At 37.5% G+C, this 25,105-nt stretch overlaps 1 protein-coding gene across 1 annotated transcript in view; it reads right to left on the minus strand.

Annotated features, from left to right (window-relative positions):
* Window positions 1–2,491: 2,491 nt before the first annotated feature.
* The window catches only part of LURAP1L (leucine rich adaptor protein 1 like), a 50,291-nt gene continuing 27,677 nt past the window's right edge, over window positions 2,492–25,105 (minus strand). The window contains exon 2 of the mRNA XM_043891162.1: window positions 2,492–3,243. Within this exon, the coding sequence (XP_043747097.1) occupies window positions 2,869–3,243 (375 nt within the window). The 3' untranslated portion in view covers window positions 2,492–2,868. The remainder of the gene's footprint in view (window positions 3,244–25,105) is intronic.

The raw sequence follows: 25,105 nt of genomic DNA on the forward strand, positions 1-25,105 counted from the left end.
GGTTGGTAAATACCTAGAACTAATCGATGCTGTGTACGCAGTTTGGGACTGACATAATATAAATACTGGAGTTTCTTTGAAATTAAGACTTCTAAGTTGATTATCTTGAGTTTCTTTATCTGCAAAACTCCAAATATGTACCAGCTTTAAATTGCCTAAATTCCTTACCGCCAATTGTCTTCTTCCCAATATAAGACAGACAAATCCATAAATTCCATTTTTCTGGGAGAACACAACTCAATGCAGGTGGAATAGTTTGAAGGCATTAACTTTTTACCCCATTTCCTCATGATGCTGACGGAGATCAAGTATCAAGTGTTACAGCTCATAGGTTGGCTATGGGAGTTATTTATTTGAAAATGCATCCATTCTCTTGAGACCAATGAATATGTCAATAATTAGTGTTTAGCTGCATATTCCCCTCTTCTTAGTAAAATCAACTATCAAAACATTGTTGGCTTATATGTGACTCCATATGTCTCAGTCATAGACTCTACATTTGGTATCTTCTACAAAAAATAGGAATTACAGTAAAGTATATAAAACAGTATATAAATAAGTATATAAAATAGTATATAAAAAAGTATATAAAATGAAACATATAGCCAAAACATTTTCAAGTTTTCTGCCAGTGTTCATTATAGATCCCTTAAAATAAGATGCATAAATGAAAACTGTTCTACACATTTCATTCATATTGTATTCAGGATTTTTCATTTCCTTTCTATAGAGAGGAAATTTATAGAGGGCCTGGGATGGACAGATAGCAGGGGAAGATGATTGGAAAAAGGAGCATGCTAAAGAAATTGGTCAGATTGAATTTACAAGTGAAACAGTGATCCAAGGACAGAATTCACCTTTCCTGTGCCTGGCTTATTCTAGACAAATCTCAGGTTTTGAAGAAGTTAGAATTTAGCCTTGATGCCTCTTACAGTTTTGCTGTCTCCTCATTTCCCTCTTGTTGAACATGTTCTTGCAGTGCTGTAGACGTATAGTTACAAATGTCATTACTCTCCGTTTGAAATTTGTTAGTCTTAGTTTTATCTACTTGATCATAATGTGTGTTCTTGGATTTTAATCTGGTAAAAAAAAAAAAAAATCTGTGCTAAAAATTGCTTGGTTTAATTCCACATTAAAACCAAACAAAATAGCCAACCCACTAGCCTTTACTAAGTTTAAAATGAAAGCAAGTAGAAAGGGGTGAAAAGATGGGGAATAGCTGGCGTGTGGCCAACTCCCTGGTTTACCTATAAACACAACACTGACTGTGATTTCAGGAATGGACTCAAAAACCTCAGGATTTGAGCATGTAGGTCCTACTAATTTAGAAGAAAAATGACAGGTCACTTTTTGTCACAGGTTAAGTTAGCTTTCTCATCTCCACTTTATTTAACTTCCATAGGTACCAAGTTTTATTACCAAGTTTTATTCTTAGAATAATATAGGCTCAAGTTTAAATCCCAATTTTGACACTTACAGGGAGATTTGACCCAGTTACTTACCTTCTTTGTGTTTCATTTTCTTCAAACACAGAAGGGAGACAATCCTGACATCCTGAGATTGTTGTTGATGAGGATTTTATCTACAATTTATGAAAAAAGGACCAGTGTGAAATATAGACCCTGTAGATCTTAATTGGAAATTGAATAATATATAACTTGGAATTAATAGATTTGACTTGTATAATACGTATAATAACAAAGGAAATTTGGGGGAAATATTTCTGGAGTATGGCCATTTTTCAGTTACAAGTAGAGTTTTTGGTTTACACTGTCAAGTGTTTAGTGCAGAAACATATATCATTACAGAGAACAGTTTGAAATCTCAGTTAGATTTACTCACAAGGAATCATCAAGGTAAAAGAAATGTAGAAGATTAATATCACATTGAAAGTTTCAGTACGTGAATGCTATTTTCAGATATCATTCCAGAAAACAAAGAAATTATTTATTCTTCTCAGAATGAAAGGATCTATTAGGTTTTGTAAGTAAATAGTGATTCTACTTCCCACTCCATCCATCCATCATCCATCCATTGTATGAATCTGTTTTTATATATCCTATAATTGTAAAATGCTTATAGTAAACATCAACAAAATCTCAGAATACAATAAATCTAGGACACCTTAACCTTTAATCACCTTCTTACTTAATTTCAGTTATTCTTTGAAATTTGGGAGAATCATATATTTAATTACACAAATTTGTCTACAGCTTGAGTTAGAATCACTGGTGACAAAATGGTCATCTACAGTATGAACACAAAGTTGAACTGAATACATTGCATAGAGTTGGGGCTTCCTACTGGTTGTCATGAGAATTGTGTGGCTAACGGTGTTACTGACTTCACATTAGGAACTTGTGGCCTCAAAATAATGCCTAGCTTAGTCCCAAGCATGTTGTCCAACCTAATATAAAAACAGTAATAAACCTCAGTGTCTTCTGGAAAACAAACCTTTGAATCATTTAAGAACACAGACAACAAAATCAGCTATTATCAGACTTTGGTTTATTGTAAAATTTAGCGAAGTTTATCTTGTAATCCCTGACCCCTTGCTCTGAAAACAAAAGCAAAAATATAATTATTGCTTATTCTTTTCCCCCTACTTTATTTGTGCCACTGTGAAAGAAGGGAGAAAAATCATCGTAATAAATAGAGAGACTTAAGAGAGAAAGAGAAATCAGTCCAGATGAGAAATACTAGGAGCAACAGAAATACCATCAAGCCATTCAAAATAAGCTTCCTTTTAAAAGGTTGTCATACTAAAAAAAACAACACACACACACACACACACCAAAAATATAGCAGCGGAGAAGGAGGATAAATACAAGTTAATTGCACACCAATCCCATGCAAAAAACTGGGGCATTAGCCAAAGCAGTAGTATTCGGAATCCAATTTGGGACGCTTGTACAGTGCGTGCGAGTCCCCTATGACTGAACTGTCACTGAACTGGTCCAAGTCTGAGGGGGTCTGGTGGCCTGGGACGTCATCTGCCAAAGTGTCCAGGTAGCTCCCCACGGAGATGCCATCTAGCCCGTCACTGCCGTCATGGAGGCTGTTGTAGCTGCCATGTAAGGAGGTGCTCTGACTCTCCAGTAAGCTGCACAGGCTGCCACTCAGGCTGCTGCCTCGGCTGGTGATGGTGGCTTTCTCTTCAATCATCCACTTGATGGACTCGATGCTCTCATTGATGAGGAGCAACTGGCGCATGAGCTTCCCGTCTGTGGCTCTGAGGTTAACCTGTGGAGGGCAGGGAGAGGGGAGAGACCTGCCAGTTATTCTGTGTTCTTGAAAGACCCCAGAGTCATTTAAATTCTGTCTCCTGCAGTCCATCATTTTACATTCAGAGAATAAAATACAAATTTAATTGAGCCAGGATCTTTTTGAAAACTGGTGACAAAGGGTAGGAGTCATAATCAAAGAACTCACTTCCTGCCAGCCCTCACAGGTTCTGAAAGGGACTATAAACTCTCACTGCATCTCTGACCCTCACCAAGCTGCCTGGAAATATCCTATTGAATGACAGATTCTGTCAAGAGACTTGTTCTCTCTATGGCCAGATTGTTTGTTGTTGTTGTTGTTTTAGTTGCTTAGTTGTGTCTGACTCTTTTGTGACCCCATGGACTGTAGTCCTCTATCCATGTGATTTCCCAGGCAAGAATACTGGAGTGGGTTGCCATTTCCTTCTCCAGGGGATCTTCCTGACCCAGGGATTGAACCTGTGTCTCCTGCATTGGCAGGCAGAATTCTTTACCACTGAGCCACCAGGGAAGCTCAGATTTAATAGTTTATCCTTATTAATTGAGAGTATGTGTGTGGATATTGAAAGAAGCGGGGGATAGCAATCTGTAGAAATTAAGGAATCATCATCATCATTGTAGCAGCTCCTATTTTTGAATGATTATATGACAAACACCATTAATAAAAGCTCAACACACATTATATTGGGTTGGCCAAAAAGTTCGTTCAGATTTTTCGATGTTACAGAAAAACTTCACATTGACTTCACACTAGGAACTTGTGGCCTCAAAATAATGCCTAGCTTAGTCCCAAGCATGTTGCCCAACCTAATATAAAAACAGTAATAAACCTGTGTCTTCTGGAAAACAAACCTTTGAATCATTTAAGAATACAGACAACAAAATCAGCTATTATCAGACTTTGGTTTATTGTAAAATTTAGCGAAGTCTATCTTGTAATCCCTGACCCCTTGCTCTGAAAACAAAAGCAAAGATATAATTATTGCTTATTCTTTTCCCCCTACTTTATTTGTGCCACTGTGAAAGAAGGGAGAAAAATCATCGTAATAAATAGAGAGACTTAAGAGAGATAATAATAATAGCCCTGTGCCTTAAGTATTATTATTTTTATCCCTCTTTTATAGATGAAGAAGCTGAAATCTGCAAATAAAAAAGAGTACAGAAAATGTCTCCACCTTTTATGACTATACTGACAAATACGTAGTGCTGAGTTTAACAAGAACTTTCATGTTTAACAAGAACCAAATTGTTTCAATATTCCCTGAATCCGAAAGGCTAATAAATCAGACTGATCCACTTTACACAATGAAATGTACAAGTATTTTCTGTAGATTTAATTATTTCCTTCAGATGTGTCAAGAGCAGCTCCAATCAAAACTGGGATATGGGACTCTGGGAAGGTCCCCTTAAATGACTTCTAGGTATATAGTCTTTCTGATGGTTTTAAATTACTTCAGAGAAAAGCAGAAAAGCTCTAGTTACACAGCAGAATTTCTCTGTAGGCCCTACAGTTTAACAGGAATAACTGTTAACATCAAGGGTATTTCTGAAGGAAGTAGGGGGAGAGACGCTGCAAGACAGCCCTTGTTCTGGTTGGAATTGAAGAGATACAGCTCCTACAGAGATTCCAGTGGACTGGACTGTGAGGCAAGGACAGATTTAGCCACCAGAGTTCCTAGTCACATTCATCAGGGTTTAAATGAAATTCCAGTTTTTTTTCACCTGAGGTCTTTTAACCCAGGAGACTGGGCCTTGCTTATGCTCTCTTGAATACCCAGGACTAATTCAGATTTGCAGGTTTCTAGAATTAGCCAAGGCACTCAGTTGTGAGTGACTCAAGTCAGAAGAGAGAAAGAAGCTTATACATGCATTCATATTGTAAACGTATTTCTAGGAATCAATCCATCTCTGAAGGGGAACTTTGGGTTGAGTGAATGTGACACACAGCTATTAGGAGAGATGAAATTTCTAGGACAAATTCAGAGATTTAAGATCGCAGGTAAAGTCCATGTGTATATGTATAAAAATGCTTACGTTTGTATGTATGTTTGTATGAAGTATAATTTAAAAACTGTTAACCTGCCTAGGATATTAAATAAAGTGACTTAGGAGACTACCTTATCTTCTGAGAAATGTACCAAAAATTCTTAGGGAGTCAGCAAGGAAAATCAATTTTCTCTGAGATATTCATGAACAGAACTTAGTAAGTCTTAAGATGGTTTTCTATTTGTGATGATGTCTCAGTGACCCTGCTTTAAGGTTGTGTGGGGGAAGGAGCTTTTGTGGCAATTTTTTATATCTGAATTTACCCCCACACCCTATGAGTCATCAAGATACTGTTCAAATTACAAGTAATACACCAAATATTTACAAATCATCAACAATTTGCTTACGTCCACAGAGGAGCCAGGAAAATCAATAGGAGTCAAAGTCTTCCAAAATTGTTCAGTTAAGCATCTGTAGCCAATAAAACACGCTGTGCCCATTGCAGGCACAGTGCAACGTAAGTGTGACCATTTCCCAACAGCTCCCCAAATGAACCACAGCTGCATTTGTTCACATCCCCACCCTGTCCTGGCAGAATGCTCCTGCGCATGCCCAGATCTGGACGTATTCCCTGCTACTCCCTTCACTTGAAATACTTGACTGTTTTCCCCTCCAAACCCTCCCCATTCTTGAAGTCCTAATTCTTCCATGAAGTGTCTCTTCTGCTGGCCTGTTTACCCTCTACTGAGTAGTTTGTATCTGACAGTCTACCTTAATTTTGTACACTTATGTTGCTACCTATTATTGTGTCTTTTAGCTGTTTCTTCAGCTAAGCCTTCAGTTCCTTAAAAAAAGCCATGTCTTTATGTTTCGTGCATCTCTTGTGGTCTGTTTTAAGGATGGATTGATTTTGCAGAGGGGAAATAGTTGTAATTTTAGGATCTGAGAAAGTTCAGCTCTTCAGACAATAATAATGCCCATTCCCAGCAATTGTGTCACTGGAGGGTTAAAACATACTTATACTTTTTTCCAGCAGTTTTCGTCTGAGCTACACAGTGGCTGCATCACATAGGAAGTGTTCAGTTTTGTTGAGCAATATGAATGAGAGGGGAGTAGACTCTGAAAGGAACAAAAGCTTCCTTTGACCATGAAATGATTTATTTAAATAAAAAAATTCTTTTCTTCTGAAAGCAAACATTCACAGGCCATTGAACCACTGTAGGGGAAAATATGACGAAAGCAAGTCACTAAGAACGTGTTGGTCAGGCTGATAATGATTACACATGTAACTACATCTAACCCTGTGTCCTTCGGGGGAGAGAGTAAACAGCTTCCCACCGTGGGAGCCCTGGGCCATTTGGTTCACACGGCTGCCTACCTGTTACCTGGCACCCCACCTACCAGTGCTTTCTCCTGGAGTTAAGGTGCAGTTACACCACTCCTGGTGAACCTTCAAAGTAGGAAGGATCCACCGCCAGGACTAAATCACCATCTCACCAGCAGCTGCTCTGCCCTCCCTCACTGGTATGCACATCAGTCCTTAGGAAGTCTGCCCATTCATTCAGAAGAGTCTTGCCCAGTGGGCAGGAACCTGTGTGGTTTTCTCACTTGAGATCTTACAAGATCCCAGGACGTTTCTCTGAGGACAGTGGTTGTTGGGAGGACTTCCTCATGGTCTGAGTTTAAGTGATCCCTCCTTGGAGAGCCCCTTCCTGATCAATCATAGTATCTAATTTCTATGCTTAGTTGTACACAGCATTTCTATGTTTTTATATTCCCTTCATAATACTTATGACTAATGGAAATCATCCTATTTATTACCTGTTTATTTTTTATTTTCTGTCTCCCATATGAGCATGTAAGCCATCACAGAGGGCAGGGGACTTGGTCTATCCTGTTCGCCACTCTGTGCCCAAGACCTCCAAGACTGCTTAACGCACAGTGGATGTACAAGTCTTAGTTGTCCAAGGCCTGATTGATTGCCGTAGGTTGAACCATCTGTCAAGAATGCCCCTCCCTTGAGTTTTGCTGTAAGTCAGTAATACAACAGGGCTTCCCTAGTGGCTTAGATGGTTAAGAATCTGCCTGTAATATGGGAGACCCAGGTTCAACCCCTGGGTTGGGAAGATCCCCTGGAGAAGGGAATGGCAACCCACTCCAGTGTTCTTGCCTGAAGAATCCCATGGGAAGAGGAGTCCACGGGGTCACCAAGAGTCGGACACAAATGACCAACTAACACTTGCTAGTGATACAGTGCTTGAGAGTAAAGAACAAGGTAGCAAGAAAGAGCTCTTCAGTATTAAAGAATTCCAAGCATGAAATCCCACTCCCACTGATTCACAGAGTTCAAACACTGAGTAACTAGGGCAAGGTTATTCCCAGCTTAAATGTACAGGTTACAAGATAGTATCTCTGAAAGGAAGTGGACTTCACGATGTAAATCACACTCTAAGCATTTTTCTGTTTGTTCTGAGGTGATAACTCGTACTAATATAGCACCATTGTTCTGTAAACACTTGGTGAAAGAAATCAAACAAAGGGAACAAACAAATAGGATGTTACCCAAAAAAAGATTTTTTTTAAGGTTTGCATTCATTGATCCAAAGAGATGTCAATGTCCTTTCCTTTTTTCATCTTCACTTGTCACTCTGGCCCTTACAATTATTGCCATGCAGCCCATTTTCATACTTAATAAGCTTCTCATGCTTCAATATTGCTGCATAATAGGTCTCTCAACTCTAGACAGAATGAAGACTGCAATTTCATGTCAATTATGATCAATGAACTGGTCTATAGAAGAACTTAATGGTGGTGTCTTGAAAAAAGCAAATATTCTTAATAATAAACTTTTCCAGATCTATGTTTTTGTCCAATCTATTATTTTTTAATACTACAAAAATACAAACGTTATGAATTGTCTCACTGGAATCCGAGAAAGAGAGAATATGGTCATGCTTTCACTTCATCACAAAGCTGCCAAATAAATTGACTTCTTTGGTGGTGGTGTGTAAGGAACACAGACAGAGCTCTGGCCTGTCACTATCACAGTCTACCTTTGGGCAAGGTGGCTTGGCATATACAATCTTTTTATACAAGAATAATCCTGGGGATTAATTTTCAGCTGCGGTGAGCCCCTGGACTCAATAGACATAGTAAAGCAGTCTGTGAACAGTCTAATTTCTGCCCAATATTGAAAATTTAATTCAGTAGAGAAATCCACGTATCACTTTTCTCTGCTCTTTGTATTGAGATTTCATTGAAAATGTTATAAGAAGATTCTGTAGATCAGATAGTCTCAGGATTTCCCTTCATTCTAACACAGTTTCTGATTGTCATTCCTGCGGCCGTTTGATTACTAAATTGTTTCTGCTATGAGAGAATCATTCAAGCTATACAGGAGACAGAGCAATTAATTTACTGCTCCATCTCTGGCAAATTACTTAGCTAGTAAAAGCTCATGGCTAGAGTTTGAGCTCTATGTGAATTTTAATCACCTTATCAGAAATTCTGTGGCGATAGTAATTTTAGCTCTTGCCATTTGGGTTTCACTAAAAGTGATATTTGTGTTCTGTGCCAAGATAAACATACATACCATGTTTAATGGGTCTATATATTAACTGAAATGTGCACACGAGCTGCTGAATATATCTGCCAGATAGGGACATTGCTCACTCCATCTTGTCATCCTGCAGGCTGACACAGCACCAGTGTTCATATCTCTCACAAAGCTCTCCTGTACCATTCTTATCTTTTTATTTATGGGAATTGACTAATCAGATAAAAGCAGGCCATCTCCCAGTTATGCAACCTACTGTAAAATCCACAGTAACCATGACCCAAATCTCAAATGTCCAGCAAGCTGTTATAGGAAGAAGACTACTTTGCAAGCAAGTTTGTGATCATGAACATGAAGGAAGGAGAATAAATTAGATTTGCCTTTTAATGTGATGCCCTAATTCTAGTGTCTAAGGTGAAGAACCCAATCAGCATTTTTTTTTCAAATTTGTAATTGGTAGAAGGCCTTTTTTCTAGCAGTATTTATTTCTAAATATCTAAAAAAAAAAAATCAAAAGCATCTAATGTACTAAGTTAAAGGGCTGTTGTAAAAATACTTAGAATATTGTTTCTCCAATAGTTTCTCCCAGTTTATCTGCATGTTCCCTGTGTATAACCTCCTCTTGTCTAAATGTACTCCCTCCTCAAATTCACCACATCCTCAATTTGAAGAATACAGATTTCCTGTCTACTAATCCTTAAAATTTCCAGCAGTTTTACTAATAGCTGTATTTCTAAAACACTCCTGTTTTGTCCAGAGGACCCATAAGGATAGCACCATCTTACTGCAGTCTGAGAAGACACAGTACAATACTTGCATCCAACGCTTTGGGTTTAGAATGCTTCAGAAGACCATGCAGCATTTGCAAGTCAGAGCTAGTCTGCCAAAGTTTTGCTCTGCTTTCTTAGCCAGTTCAAAATTTACAACAGAATTTGTTTTGAATTGGGCAACAGAGGATTCCATTTTTATATCAGTCAACTTTGTCTTCCTCCATTTGAATTGTTTTTATGTGAAACTGAACAATAACTAAAACAGTTCACTGTTTTCCCAAAACCTCATGGAGGAGTAATTTCCCCAAAGACTAAATTACATACATAAAAACACTATCATCAGCACGGCTGACCAATTGATATTGTTTTGATAAATTAGATAGCTGCATCTGGTTTATTTGAAAGGGGCACATGTGACTCTCCTGAATCCTGAACATAAATTCCTGCCATCAGGCCTGCTCATGAGATCTGTGTAGTGTCTGCTGATGAGTCCTCTGATTACCAAAGTAAGACAGAGAACTCTACCGCCTTATTCGGTCAGGTTTTAGCTCCAGTTGATACTTAGATGCCTCTGATGAAAACTCCTTTACCATAACCTAATACAGTGAAAATTTTTTTCTTGAGAGATTTCAACATGTATAAGCAAAGTATAATTCTGGCTAATGTATGAGACTATAAATCAACTGAGCTGAAATTCATTTGGAATGATGTCACTGAGACACGGACTCCCCATATTTGTAATAGAAGAGCTCCCACACAGAACACAGACCAGAAGAGTTTCTGCTAACTCATAATAAATGTTCTTTCTGCATGTTCATTTTTCTCATTTAGAATTTAAAGTGGGATTTTTACACGGAAGGCTCGGATTTGGTAACGTGCCCCTCTGTGATTTGTAGTGCCTGTGTCTCCAACGGGAGGGAAACAGGAGGCAGGGTGGTGTGCTGGGAAATGCTGAATGGTTGGCTCCCTGGAAAACTACACACACACAAACACGCATACATGCACGTAATAGAAACTGTGCTGATACAAATAATACTAAAATATTTATATAAAATAATATGTATAATGTATATAAAATGTTTCATAAAATATACAGTACCTTTTATTGTAAATTTCATTACTGTAAACTGATTCTCAGAGACCCCTTTTGTTTATTTTTGTTGAATTATTGTACGTACAGCAACTTCTAGTTTCAGTCCAACAATAATTGAACAAATAGAATTGATCCCAGTCCTCTCTTTTCTAAATAATTTTTCTTCCTTAAGTCTGATATGTGATCTGTTGTTTAACCATTTTCCACCCTAGTGCAAATTATATTCATTAAACTGAAACCTGTTTCAGCCTCAGCATGAGTTACATCTGAGCTTTATGGATTTGTCAGTGATGGGAGCAATTTGGCTGAGTTGGATGAGTTTTCGACTGCATAGACAGTTATTTCCCAGTAACTTTTTTGTGTTATGGATAATGTAATAGCTAAGAACATGACACAGTTTTAAGTTGAATCTGTAGTATCAGCATTTTCCCCATTAGATCATTTTCCCCTTAAGATCATTGTCTTAATCAACAAAGTTAAGTCAAGTTCTGATTTATGAAGTTTTACAGTTTCTATACTGTAAATACTCCTACAATGGCCAGTGTCAAGCTGCCAACATGATGTCACTAAACATACAGTTGGTATGGAATGGAGTTTTATCTTTTCCCCTAAGTAGAATTTGAGGGAGATGTAAAATATTTATACCAAAGTTATTAGTGGTCTTTTATGGAAAGAGTTCAAATACTGAATATAGATTATTCTTTAAGCATCATTGAGATATAAAATCTATTTGGAAAAGGAATAATCAAGATACTTAGAACCCACTTAGTATTTAAACTTTTATGTTATAATTTTTCATGGATTTATTTCTAAAATATGCTGTGTACTTCTCCATCTCTGTAAATGTAACAAAGTAGTAGAACCAAACAGAATCAAGTAGTAGTAAGAGGCCACCACCATGAACAGAGTATTTCTAATTCAGAGTTATTCAACAATGCACTTAGGGGTTATTGAGGTAATAGCTTGTTAGTCCTTTTTTCCTATGGTCCCTTCTTATAAAAGTGCTCAACTTCCTCTTTCAGTAACTACTAGATATTGATATTAGATCTCTTTGCCACAGTTCTTACGCCCCCTTTTCTTCCTCAGTCCCTCATTTCTTTCTAATCTGCTATCTGCAGCTGAGCAGTACTTCAGTAATACTACAGTAACTATAATTTTCCTATTTGTTGAGTATGAGAGAACTGAGTTGCAAGGAAAATTAACCTTTGCAATTCTTAGAAAGTGACTTTAAGCAGTGAGTAAAATTAGGTGAAGAAGCAGCCTTTGCAAAGAGTAAAGCACGTGGGCCTTGCTCCCTGGAGCAGTGCTTCTTGACATACACATTATCTTGGAGTCTTGTTAAAATTCAGATTCTCTTCACTAATTCTGTGATCCTGCATTTCTAACAAATTCTCAGCAGATGCCAGTACAGGTAGGCAGCCTCTAAGAAGTCTCCCAATAAAACCCCCTCTTTCCTGGTATCTACATCCTTGTGTAATTCCCTGCCTGAGTGTAGACTGGACCTTTTGGCTGCCTTCTTAGGAATACAATATGGCAAAAATGATGGGATGTCAGTTCTGAGGACAGATTACAAAAAGACTGTTTACTGTCTTGGGTACATTCTTCTACTTGCTGAGAGGAGAGGCATCTGCCAGGCTGTGAGGTGTACTATTGTGAGATCTCCATGATAAGGAACTGATATCTCTGGACAATAGTTAGCAAGGGGGGAGGCCTGCCCACTACTACCGCCTATGTGAGTGAGCATGAAGCAGTGAGGGGGCTGTGAAATGACTGCAGCTCCATCTGATGTGCTGATTGCAGACTTCGAAGAGACTCAAGCCAGAGACACTCAGTTTACCTGTGCCAGATTCTGACTCACAGAAACTGAGATAACACATTTGTTGTTTGCCTTGCTAAACTTTGGAGTATTTGTTACACAGCATGGATAAACATACATCAATGCCATTGGTATATGGGCTACACTTTGAGTAGCAAGGACCTAATATATCTTTTCTATTTGTGGGTAACTTGGGGTGATAGATGCTGGACCACCATGTCTGTGGAATGCTAGTCTATTGGCATATTGTTTTATAGCTTGAAAAAAGTAAAAAATTGAGTAAATAATGAAATATACATTGATGGAGACAAGAAATATTAGAGGGAAGTCATGGTCTTCTTTGAAGGGCCATCTGCATCACCCACAGGACAAATGCATGGTTTATTATCCTGAAAGAGAAATAACAAATGATATCTCTGATATTTAGTGACACAGGTGATGCTTTAAATAGAGATCACTTATAAATAATACTCCTATAATTTAAGGGCCGTAAAAAGTAGGATATACAATGATAAGATAATAAGCTTAGATGTTAACATTCAGATAGCTTAAGAACTTAGAATACACTAAGACTAGTGACATCTTTGAATTTTCAATACTGACAAATTGACTACATTTTAATCCTGCTTTTCTGGATTCACTTAATTTGAAGAATTCACTTTAATGTGTCCTCACTAGGGGAAAGAAAGGAGATAAGGAAAGCGACACATGTGTCTATTGTCTCCCATGAACCAGACTTTGTGTTTCACATATTAACCCATTTTTTTAGAAAGGGCCTCTGTAGAATGGTCCTTGTGCATAGGGAATATAACTTAAGACACAAACTTTTTTTTAGAACCATTCATTTTTTAGCTAATGTTAATAATTCTATAATATTTGGAATGCTTCCTTTTATGATGAAGATTAGTTTTATTTTTCATGTGATGCCTAAACACCAACTAAATATTGGCATTTGGGAAAATTTGGGTGGGGCTCTCCAGATGACGTGAGTTGCCGTGCAGCAGTGATCTCACTCTGAAGTGTGGCCAGTGAGAAACAACTGCCATATTCCATCACTCACTGATAACACCCCGACTTTCTTATTTAGTGATTTTGTCTGATTAAAAAAATCTTTAAGAATATAAAAAAAAAAAAAAGAATATCAATAAACATATCTTCCATTTATTAGTTGCTTCCTGTATATCATGTCTTAAATATTAACTTATCTAATACATTTAATGTCATTATCATAATAAGTCTATAAAGCTGATTATGATTCTCATTGTGGTTCCACTCTGACATACAAAGAGGTTGAAAGTTATCATTCGTGTTTCCCCAACTAGAAAAAAATGGAATAAACTGAAGATCAACAACTCTTTGTACATCCACCCAGAGACTTAAGGTCACAGGGTAAACTGCTGCCCCCAAGGAGACAAAGAACTGGATACAGAGAATCTTTGTTTACCAAGAACAGATGCCCAAAAGCAGAAGGCCCCTGCTGGAGTTAGTAGGAAGACTTAAAACTATAATTGAAGAATCGTTGGAGATTTATTGTAGACCAGCTTGAGAGTTAAAAACTCCACGTTAAAAACTTCAGGGGAAGTCCCACACTTTCATGAGTTTTACCTCCAGCAGCCCCACCAGGTCCCAGCTTTCCTTGTCTCTGATAGGGACAGGAGCAAAGAAACCATTCTAAAAATGCCCAAAGCTCTCTGTTCTCCTTCTTAGGGCCTGCTGTCAAGGAAAACTGTTTACCAGAGCCTCATTGACTGGGGTTTTACCAAAGCCTAACCAACCTTTTTTGTTGTTGTTTAGTCGCTGAGTCATATCCAATTCTTTTGTGACTTCAGGGACTGTTGCCTGCCAGGCTTCTCTGTCCATGGGATTTCCCAGGCAAGAACACTGGAGTGGGTTGCCATTTCCTTCTCCAGGGGCTCTTCCTGACCCAGGGGTCAAACCCTCATCTCCTGCATCTCGTGCATTGGCAGGTGGATTCTTTACTGAACCACCAGAGAACCAACTAGGGGTGAAGAGAAATGCCCATCTCAGGCTCACAAAAAGACTGAAACCTAACCATGGACTCTAGACCGCCTCTCCGCCCTACACCACATCAATAGGGCTCCTGAGGATACCAGGGACTGCAGCTGAAAGTCCCACAGGCCTCAGACTCTATTTAAGGAGTCTCTAGGAAAACCCAAAGGCAAAAAAAATAGACCAAAAAAGAAAAAGATACTAGAGGAAATATTAGTCTCTGACACCTACAGCTAACAATAAACACAATTTAACTCCTATTCAGATAAATATAAAACCTCACATCTCAGGTCTTTCTCAGTTCCTTTTATATCATACACAGCTTACAACAAAAAATTGCAAGACATTCTGAAAAAGCAAAAAGTCTGAAAAAAAAAAAAAAAAGGCAAAAAGTCTGAAGAGACAAGTCATGCATCAGAACCAGACTCAGATATGGTACAGATTTTTATATTATTAGACTGGGAATTTTAAGTAAATATGATTAATTTGATAATGAATCTAATGTAGAAAGTAAACAGCATGCAAGAATAGGTGTGTCATGTGAGCAGAGAGATAACATTTGCACAAACAATCAAAAGGAAATGCTGTTGTCAGAAACACTGCAATATAAATGATGAATGCTTTTGATGAATATATCAGTAGACTGGACACAGCTAAGGAAAGGATCCATGAGCTCAAAGAGTTAAAAAATCTCTTCAGCAATGTGTTGAAGCATAGCCTAAGAGGCTTACCAAAGCATAATTTAATTACAAATGGAGAGATAGGTTTGTATGACCTGTAATTTACTACTAATTTGGCTCAGACTTATGAAGTTGTAAGTTGACGTGTAGATGTGTGTTTTGAAGACCTGAAAATGATTTTGGCCCAGTGGAAAGAAAAACATCTCAAAGTTATGGTTTTATTGTCCTATTTGATGTTAAACAGCTTTGTCTCTAAACAGATTATTTCATATGTCTTTCCTGAGAAATTACATAAACTCTAATTCTCTTTTGGGCCAGCTGTATCATCTTGCTGCTTCTTTCATTAAATAAGCTAAATAAATCTTCAGCAAATGCTTCCTCTATGTTTGTATAAGAACCATGTTTTCAACTACTTAAAAATTACACTTTGATAGGGTTGGAGGTTGCCGTCAAGATACATAATATGCTTGCCTGCTGGAACTAGTGAAACAGTTCCAGAGAAGTGTCCTCTGCAGTGAAATCCTGACTCTTGATTTTCTTCTGATTCGGTGCCTTTTATTCTGGTTTGCTTGCTTCATTATTATTGTTTTGGATCCTTGGCTAATAGTTACCAGTTTTGGTTAACTCATTGTGTAGGTAATGTCCATTTTCTCAACTAGATACTGAACCCTCCTGTATTAAAAAAAAAAAAAAGTATGCAAAACCAGCCAATTTCAGGAACTTGTGCACTGAACCAACAGACCAGTCAAGGTCCCATAATCTATAAATTATTTCCTGTTTGGAGTAGCTCTAATTGGCAATCTGGTTTCATGATGTATTCACTTGGGATCTCTGTAGGATGATGGGAATCTACTCTCTGTTGGGCAAGAGATGGCAGAGTATGGTCAGTTGGTCTATATTGTTTGTCTTTTGTTGTGCTCAAGTCCACATAGAAAATATTATTTCCAATTACTAGCAGAAGAACACTTTTGAGAATGTGTGTTTTGTGTTTTCTAGCATCCTGTGCCTTGGGTGGTAGAACTGAAGTTTTAAGTCCTGTTGGTGGCTGTGTATTTGAGAAAAACCTTTTACTGCTCATAGATAAGAAAATGAAATATTTCCCTACTTCTCGAATAAATTAAGTTATAGTGTCTTGGAAAAAGAATTTTCTCACTAGAGATAATAATAAATACTTGGAAATTTTAATATACTCAGAATTTCAAGAACGTAAATTGAACTTTAATATTTTGAATGTACTGACAGTTTTAAGGGAAAAAAAAATCCTTCACAATGTTAGCATAGAAACATCAAAGTAAATCTTTAGACATGAATTGGTTTGGTAAATTAGGTTATAAATAACTAAATGTCTTTTCCTTGCTTTTTTCAATATGGAGACTAGACATATCATTTAATTTTCCTTGTTTAAGATTTGGATTTATTTTCTCATGAAGAGACCATTTATTGCTAACTTCCTGAATTCCTTTAACTGGTTTACTGTTGAAATAAGCTAAGGTTCCTTCCATACACTGAGATTAAAAAAATATACAATTATGTATTCAACTATATTTTCTTGGGCTCCAAAATCAATGAGGATGATGACTGCAGCCATGAAATTAAAAGGCGTTTGCTCCTTGGAAGAATAGCTGTGACAAACCTAGATAGTATATTAAAAAACAGAGACATCACTTTGCTGACAAAGTTCCAAATAGTCAAAACTATGGGCTTTCCGGTAGTCATGTATGGATGTGAGGGTTGGGCCATAAAGAAGGCTGAGTGCCGAAGGATTGAGACTTTGGAACTGTGGTGCTAGAGAAGTCTCTTTGAGAGTTGCTTGGACAGCAAGGTATCAAATCAGTCAATCCTAAAGGAAATCAATCCTGAATATTCATTGGAAGGGCTGATTCTGAAGCTGAAGCTCCAACCCTTTGTCCCCTGATGCGAAGAGCTGACTCACTGGAAAAGACCCAGATGCTGGGAAAAACTGAGGGCAAGAGGAGGAGAAGGGGACAACAGAGGGTGAGATGGTTGGATGGCATCACCGACTCAATGGACATGAGTTTGAGCAAACTAAGGGAGATAGTGCTGGACAGAGAAGCCTGGTGTGCTACAATCCATGTGGTTGCAAAGAGTCAGAAACGACCTAGCAACTGAACAAAAACAACATTGAGTTATAATTCTTAATCTTTTTTATTCAACTGTAATTGTGTTCTGTCAGTTCAAACATAATTTGGAAATTGTATATAAATTGTATATAAATTGTAGAACTTAAACTAATATAAATCAAGTTAATAAAAATTTATGGCTATGTATAATTTCTAAGGAAAATAGAATATTGAGATGTGTCACCAGTTATGTATATCATTGCTTTTTATTTAAGTAGTAACAGAGTGGCTGAATCTTTGGGTCATTTTAATAAACATATTTTTGTCTCCACAAAAGTGTTAAAGGTGTGCACTTGACTGTGAAGATCTTATAATGTAGTTGTGTAAGCTTTGCTGGTCTCCTTAATGCTTGTATATTATAGTGGTTACTCTCCAGTTTTTCTCTGAAAGGTTAGTAAATTTGATTAAAAATTATGGCTTATAGATGGTTCAGACTATACTAGAAATAATCATGGCAAAGAACTATAACTAAAATATGTTTTTGCTTGTCAAAAAAGAAGAGTATTTTTGTTCTCAGTAAAAGTAGTTAATTCCAGAATGTGAAAGGAGATAGTAAAGAACAGAGCTTGAACTGAAATTGAAAACTGACTAAATACACCAAAAAACCCAAAATTATTTGCCTTTAAATATCATATCTAGAAAGGCTTCCATGGTGGTTCAGATAGTAAAGAATCCGCCTGCAATGCAGGAGACCCAGGTTCAGTCTCTGAGTCAGGAAGATCCCCTGGAGAAGGAAATGGCTTAGCACTCCAGTATTCTTGCCTGGAGAATTCCAGGGACAGAGGAGCCTGGCAGGCATATATAGTCTATGAGGTTACAAAGAGTCAGAAATGACTGAGTGAATAACACACAAAGAATTATATGGGGAAAAAAGCAATGTAATGTGTAAAAATGTTGGTAAAATTTGCTCAGTTTTGATGGCTTTATTTAGGAGATAAAATTTTTAAATCTAAATCTTTATTAAAAGAAAAATAGGTTTAAAATAATGAATAACAAATTTCATTAAATGTTAAACAGTTTAGTTACCAAAGACATTTAGTCAATGTTAGGAAACAATTTTTTAAAGGTGTTTATGGATAAAATACTATATTACCAATGTAAAGCTCAAAGTTGCTGTTTTGCCCTCTTCTGTTGGAATGAAAAATTGGTGTAGAAGAATTTAGTTTGCTCTTAGTAAGAGATAGTAAAAGGTTATTCTTGTGTGTTATCTGCCCAGATAGTAGAGATGCCTTATCTAACCTGAAAGTTTTCCATTCTTTATTCCATTCTTTGATTTTGGCATGTCCTTGGAAAAAAAAAAAAAAAAACAAGTTACTTAAGGAATTAATTACTTAAAATTGTGTTGCATTCTTAATGCCAAACAAGGATCATTCATTATTTCAAAGCATATAATGCTAGTGTTTTAATCAAACAGCTACAGCTATGCTAATAATACTTTCGCACTTTTGATTTTACCTGCCCAAGATAAGACCCTAAATTCAGGGGGAAATTTTTTTAAATGTCTTTTACACCCAAGCTGTTCCTTATAATCTTTGCAAAGGTTCCCATTTGCTAGACAGCAGGGACAGCAAATGACTGAACATGCGTGTGTTCCAATAAAAGTATTTACAAAAACATGTGAACTGGATTTAGGCAGTGGCTGCCAGGGTCCTAGTCTTACAGGTATTAAAACAAACCAAAAAAAAAAAAAAACAAAACCACACATCCTAATGAATTAAACTCAGTATATCTTTTTTCAGGGACTTATTTGACCTCTGCACCTCTATTCTTCCTTTATCCACCTTTTCCATCCTTATAGTTTCCCCTCATTAAAGGGCTAAAGAAACCTTAGCATATGCTAGCTTTAGGTTTGTATGAGTCATTTTTTTCCCCCCCTTTATTTATTTATTTATTTTTTGGAATAATGTGCTTTGGTAGACTCAAACAGAGCCACAGCCAGAAATCTACTTAGAAAAGGCATCAATGCAGATGGGTCGAGGAAAGTATTTGTAACACAGATGATGTATGTGAAGGAACTGAAAAATGTGACTTTGCTGTGACAAAGTTTCTGTTAAGTATGCGTCACTCAGTCTTTAACTCCTTTTTATCTTTAATCACTTTTAATCTCCAATTTATTCCCCCAAAAAGTTGCCTTTATTGTATAATAGAACATGCATACTCTTAATTTAATACTTCAAGTAAGACTCCATAAGCTTTGTTTCTTCTGGGTGGGTCAAGGTGAATTCCAGGAGGAAGGAATGGATTAGTTCTTCATTTTGGTTGGCTTCCTGTCTCTCTGATTATCTGTGATTCAGCATTTATCTAGTATTGTGATGATCCAGTGCTCTTCATTTTACTGAGCACTTTACATTTTCCACAAATAGCTCAATGATATCTCTGTCCCCAAAGATTATCAGTAACTAAATTTATATGCTTCTATCTTTAGTGTTTTAGAAACTCAAATGTTTAAACTGCCCCTTTGCATAATATGATTTTGAAAAATTGTGTTTGCTTTATTTTAAATGAAATTTGTTAGCTCTTTAACATTGCCTCAAATGCTATATTCATTTTCCCAAATTAGTACTCTCCTAGAATTTTACTCTAATAGATGATTTCACCTGGATATGTAAGAATTTGTTGTTCTTTGAATGTGATGTAGTTTGTCTTATTTATATCTATACTGATCTATTTCTGGAAGAAATAACATATGATGCTTTTAAAACAGAGGTGATGACTGAGTTGTTACTTATTGATACTGGTGATGTCCTGTGATTCAAATACCCATTGATGGTGGAGTTCAGTGAGGATGGCAAGAGAACCTAAAACTTTGAGTCTAGTCTTGGTTCCATTAGTAACTTAACTTGTAACAAGTCACCTAATCTTCCCATGCCTCCATTTCCCTATTAGATAAGAATATTGGAGATCATCTTTAAGATTCCTTTCAGCCCTAAATTGTCTTGATTCTCAAATGTAACATGTTAATAGTATATGACCAGTATACACTTTGTAAAGGAAATTGGAAGTTCCTCCATTTGTCCAATAGAACACTGTCGGGATGATCCCAGAATTTGATTCTGGTAGATGAGAACATTGGTAGAAAGAGTTTACGCAGGAACGAGGGGATCTTTCAAGATAGAGAATTTTTCAAGACATGGAGGCAACAAACTTAGTGGTAACAATCGAATATAGAGACAAACAACAAGGAAGTAGTAAGCAGAGCCTCCTCCAGTGCAGTGGGTCTGTCCTGTCCATTCATCCTAGTTTCTTACTGGGATTATTGGTACATGCCAAATCTACAAAGGTATGTTGAATGAAGAAATGAGTGAGAATGGAAAAAACAGGTCCATATGCATATGATAATGTAGCAGAGAATAAGTATGTATTAATTTTCTTTGGGAAAAGAGGATGTATTTCAGTTGCCTAATGAAAAGCATGATGGATTTGGATAGAGAGAGATGGGTACGGGTGGCCAGTATCAAGAAGGACAGCATAATTTGAGCCTGTAATGAGGAAAATAGGCAAAGGCCTAGAAATGTGTAAGTTCACTTCCTGCTCAGGCAGTGGAAAGCCAACCAGAGGACCTGAGGATCAAGAATGTGGTTGGAGGTGGGAATGTAGTTTGAAAGCATATCATGAAGGGAGTCTGGAGTGCTGAGCAAGGATAAGATGCTCTAACAGTCCATGCCATAGAAGAGTTCACCACATTCTCTTAAACAGAAGCTCTCAGAATCTCACCACACCGCTGTGCTGTGGGTTACTGAATCTAAGCTGCCCTCCAGGGAGCTTCAGAGGGCTTCATTAGTATCTCAGGCCTATTTTTAGTACAGGCAAAATTTTACTAGTTGCAGCAACAAAAGATATTACAGAAAACAATTTGGCCATGTAGGGACATTAGCTAGGACTGGAGCTTAAACTGCCACCAGAAAGCTTTATTGTGTGCATCTTTTTCTTCTTGTTCAGTTGCTCAGTCAGTCATGTCCAATTCCTTGTGACCCCGTGGGCAGCAGCATGCCAGGCTTCCCTTGTCCTTCATCATCTCCCAGATCTTGCTCAAACTCATGTCCGGTGAGTCCGTGATGCCATCCAACCATCTCATCCTCTGTCATCCCCTTCTCCTCCTGCCTTCAATGTTTCCCAGAATCAGGGTCTTTTCTAATGAGTTGGCTCTTCGCATCAGATAGCCAAAATATTGGAGTTTCAACTTCAGCATCAGTCCTTACAGTGAGTATTCAGGACTTATTTCATTTAGGATGGACTGGTTTGATCTCCTTACAGTCCAAGGGACTCTCAAGAGTCTTCTCCAATACCACAGTTTGAAAGCATTAATTCTTCGGCGCTTACCCTTCTTTATGGTCCAACTCTCACATCTATACATGACTACTGGAAAAACCATAGCTTGGCCTATATAGACCTTTGTTGGCAAAGTAATGTCTCTGCTTTTTAATATGCTGTCTAGGTTGGTCATAGCTTTTCTTCCAAGAAGCACATGTCTTTTAATTTCATGGCTGCAGCCACCCTAACCCTAACCCTAACCCTAGTTAGGGTTTTTGGAGTGATTAGTGATTAGTGATTTTGGAGCCCCAAAAAATAAAGTCTGTCACTGTTTCCATTGTTTCCCCATCTACTTGCCATGAAGTGATGGGATCAGATGCCATGATCTTCATTTTTTGAATGTTGAACTTTAAGCCAGCTTTTTCTCTCTCTTCTTTCACCTTCATCAAGAGTTTAGTTCCTCTTTGCTTTCTGACATAAGGGTGGTGGTCATCTGCATATCTGAGGTTACTGATATTTCTCCTGACAAACTTGATTCCAGCTTGAGCTTCATCCAGCTTGGCATTTCATATGATGTACTCTGTACAGAAGCTAAATAAGAAGGGTGACAATATACAGCCTTGATGTACTCCTTTCCCGATTTTGAACCACTCCCTTGTCCCGTGTCCGGTTCTAGCTATTGCTTCTTGACCTGCATACAGGTTTCTCAGGAGCCAGGTGAGGTGGTCTGGTATTCCCATCTCTTTAAGAACTTTCCATTGTATATCCTTGCCTCCTTTGTCAAAGATAAGGTGTCCATAGGTTCGTGGATTTATCTCTGGGCTTTCTATTCTGTTCCATTGGTCTATATTTCTGTCTTTGTGCCAGTACCACACTGTCTTGATGACTGTGGCTTTGTAGTAGAGTCTGAAGTCAGGCAGGTTGATTCCTCCAGTTCCATTCTTCTTTTTCAAGATTACTTTGGCTATTCGAGGTTTTTTGTATTTCCATACAAATTGTGAAATTCTTTGGTCTAGTTCTGTGAAAAATACCGTTGGTAGCTTGATAGGGATTGCATTGAATCTATAGATTGCTTTAGGTAGAATAGCCATTTTGACAATATTGATTCTTCCAATCCATGAACACGGTATGTTTCTCCATCTGTTTGTGTCCTCTTTGATTTCTTTCATCAGTGTTTTATAGTTTTCTATGTATAGGTCTTTTGTTTCTTTAGGTAGATATACTCCTAAGTATTTTATTCTTTTTGTTGCAATGGTGAATGGTATTGTTTCCTTAATTTCTCTTTCTGTTTTTTCATTGTTAGTATATAGGAATGCAAGGGATTTCTGTGTGTTAATTTTATATCCTGCAACTTTACTATATTCATTGATTAGTTCTAGTAATTTTCTGGTAGAGTCTTTAGGGTTTTCTATATAGAGGATCATGTCATCTGCAAACAGCAAGAGTTTCACTTCTTCTTTTCCTATCTGGATTCCTTTTACTTCTTTTTCTGCTCTGATTGCTGTGGCCAAAACTTCCAACACTATGTTGAATAGTAGTGGTGAGAGTGGGCACCCTTGTCTTGTTCCTGATTTCAGGGGAAATGCTTTCAATTTTTCACCATTGAGGGTGATGCTTGCTGTGGGTTTGTCATATATAGCTTTTATTATGTTGAGGTATGTTCCTTCTATTCCTGCTTTTTGGAGAGTTTTAATCATAAATGAGTGTTGAATTTTGTCAAAGGCTTTCTCTGCATCTATTGAGATAATCATATGGTTTTTATCTTTCAATTTGTTAATGTGGTGTATTACATTGATTGATTTGCGGATATTGAAGAATCCTTGCATTCCTGGGATAAAGCCCACTTGGTCGTGGTGTATGATTTTTTTAATATGTTGTTGGATTCTGTTTGCTAGAATTTTGTTAAGGATTTTTGCATCTATGTTCATCAGTGATATTGGCCTGTAGTTTTCTTTTTTTGTGGCATCTTTGTCAGGTTTTGGAATTAGGGTGATGGTGGCCTCATAGAATGAGTTTGGAAGTTTACCTTCTTCTGCAATTTTCTGGAAGAGTTTGAGTAAGGTAGGTGTTAGCTCTTCTCTAAATTTTTGGTAGAATTCAGCTGTGAAGCCATCTGGTCCTGGGCTTTTGTTTGCTGGAAGATTTTTGATTACAGTTTCGATTTCCTTGCCTGTGATGGGTCTGTTAAGATCTTCTATTTCTTCCTGGTTCAGTTCTGGAAAGTTATACTTTTCTAAGAATTTGTCCATTTCATCCAAGTTGTCCATTTTATTGGCATAGGAGGCAAGGATATACAATGGAAAAAAGACAACCTCTTTAACAAGTGGTGCTGGGAAAACTGGTCAACCACTTGCAAAAGAATGAAACTAGAACACTTTCTAACACCATACACAAAAATAAACTCAAAATGGATTAAAGATCTAAATGTAAGACCAGAAACTATAAAACTCCTAGAGGAGAACATAGGCAAAACACTCTCCGACATAAATCACAGCAAGATCCTCTATGACCCACCTCCCAGAATATTGGAAATAAAAGCAAAACTAAACAAATGGGATCTAATGAAACTTAAAAGCTTTTGCACTACAAAAGAAACTATAAGTAAGGTGAAAAGAAAGCCGTCAGATTGGGAGAAAATAATAGCAAATGAAGAAACAGACAAAGGATTAATCTCAAAAATATACAAGCAACTCCTGCAGCTCAATTCCAGAAAAATAAATGACCCAATCAAAAAATGGGCCAGAGAACTAAACAGACATTTCTCCAAAGAAGACATACAGATGGCTAACAAACACATGAAAAGATGCTCAACATCACTCATTATTAGAGAAATGCAAATCAAAATCACAATGAGGTACCATTACACACCAGTCAGGATGGCTGCTATCCAAAAGTCTACAAGCAATAAATGCTGGAGAGGGTGTGGAGAAAAGGGAACCCTCTTACACTGTTGGTGGGAATGCAAACTAGTACAGCCACTATGGAAAACAGTGTGGAGATTCCTTAAAAAACTGGAAATAGAACTGCCATATGACCCAGCAATCCCACTTCTGGGCATACACACTGAGGAAACCAGATCTGAAAGAGACACATGCACCCCAATGTTCATCGCAGCACTGTTTATAATAGCCAGGACATGGAAGCAACCTAGATGCCCATCAGCAGATGAATGGATAAGGAAGCTGTGGTACATATACACCATGGAATATTACTCAGCCGTCAAAAAGAATTCATTTGAACCAGTCCTAATGAGATGGATGAAACTGGAGCCCCTTATACAGAGTGAAGTAAGCCAGAAAGATAAAGAACATTACAGCATACTAACACATATATATGGAATTTAGAAAGATGGTAACGATAACCCTATATGCAAAACAGAAAAAGAGACACAGAAATACAGAACAGACTTTTGAACTCTGTGGGAGAAGGTGAGGGTGGGATGTTTCAAAAGAACAGCATGTATACTATCTATGGTGAAACAGATCACCAGCCCAGGTGGGATGCATGAGACAAGTGCTCCGGCCTGGTGCACTGGGAAG

Source organism: Cervus elaphus, chromosome 29 (genome assembly GCF_910594005.1).
Source record: "Cervus elaphus chromosome 29, mCerEla1.1, whole genome shotgun sequence".
Lineage (NCBI taxonomy): Eukaryota > Metazoa > Chordata > Mammalia > Artiodactyla > Cervidae > Cervus > Cervus elaphus.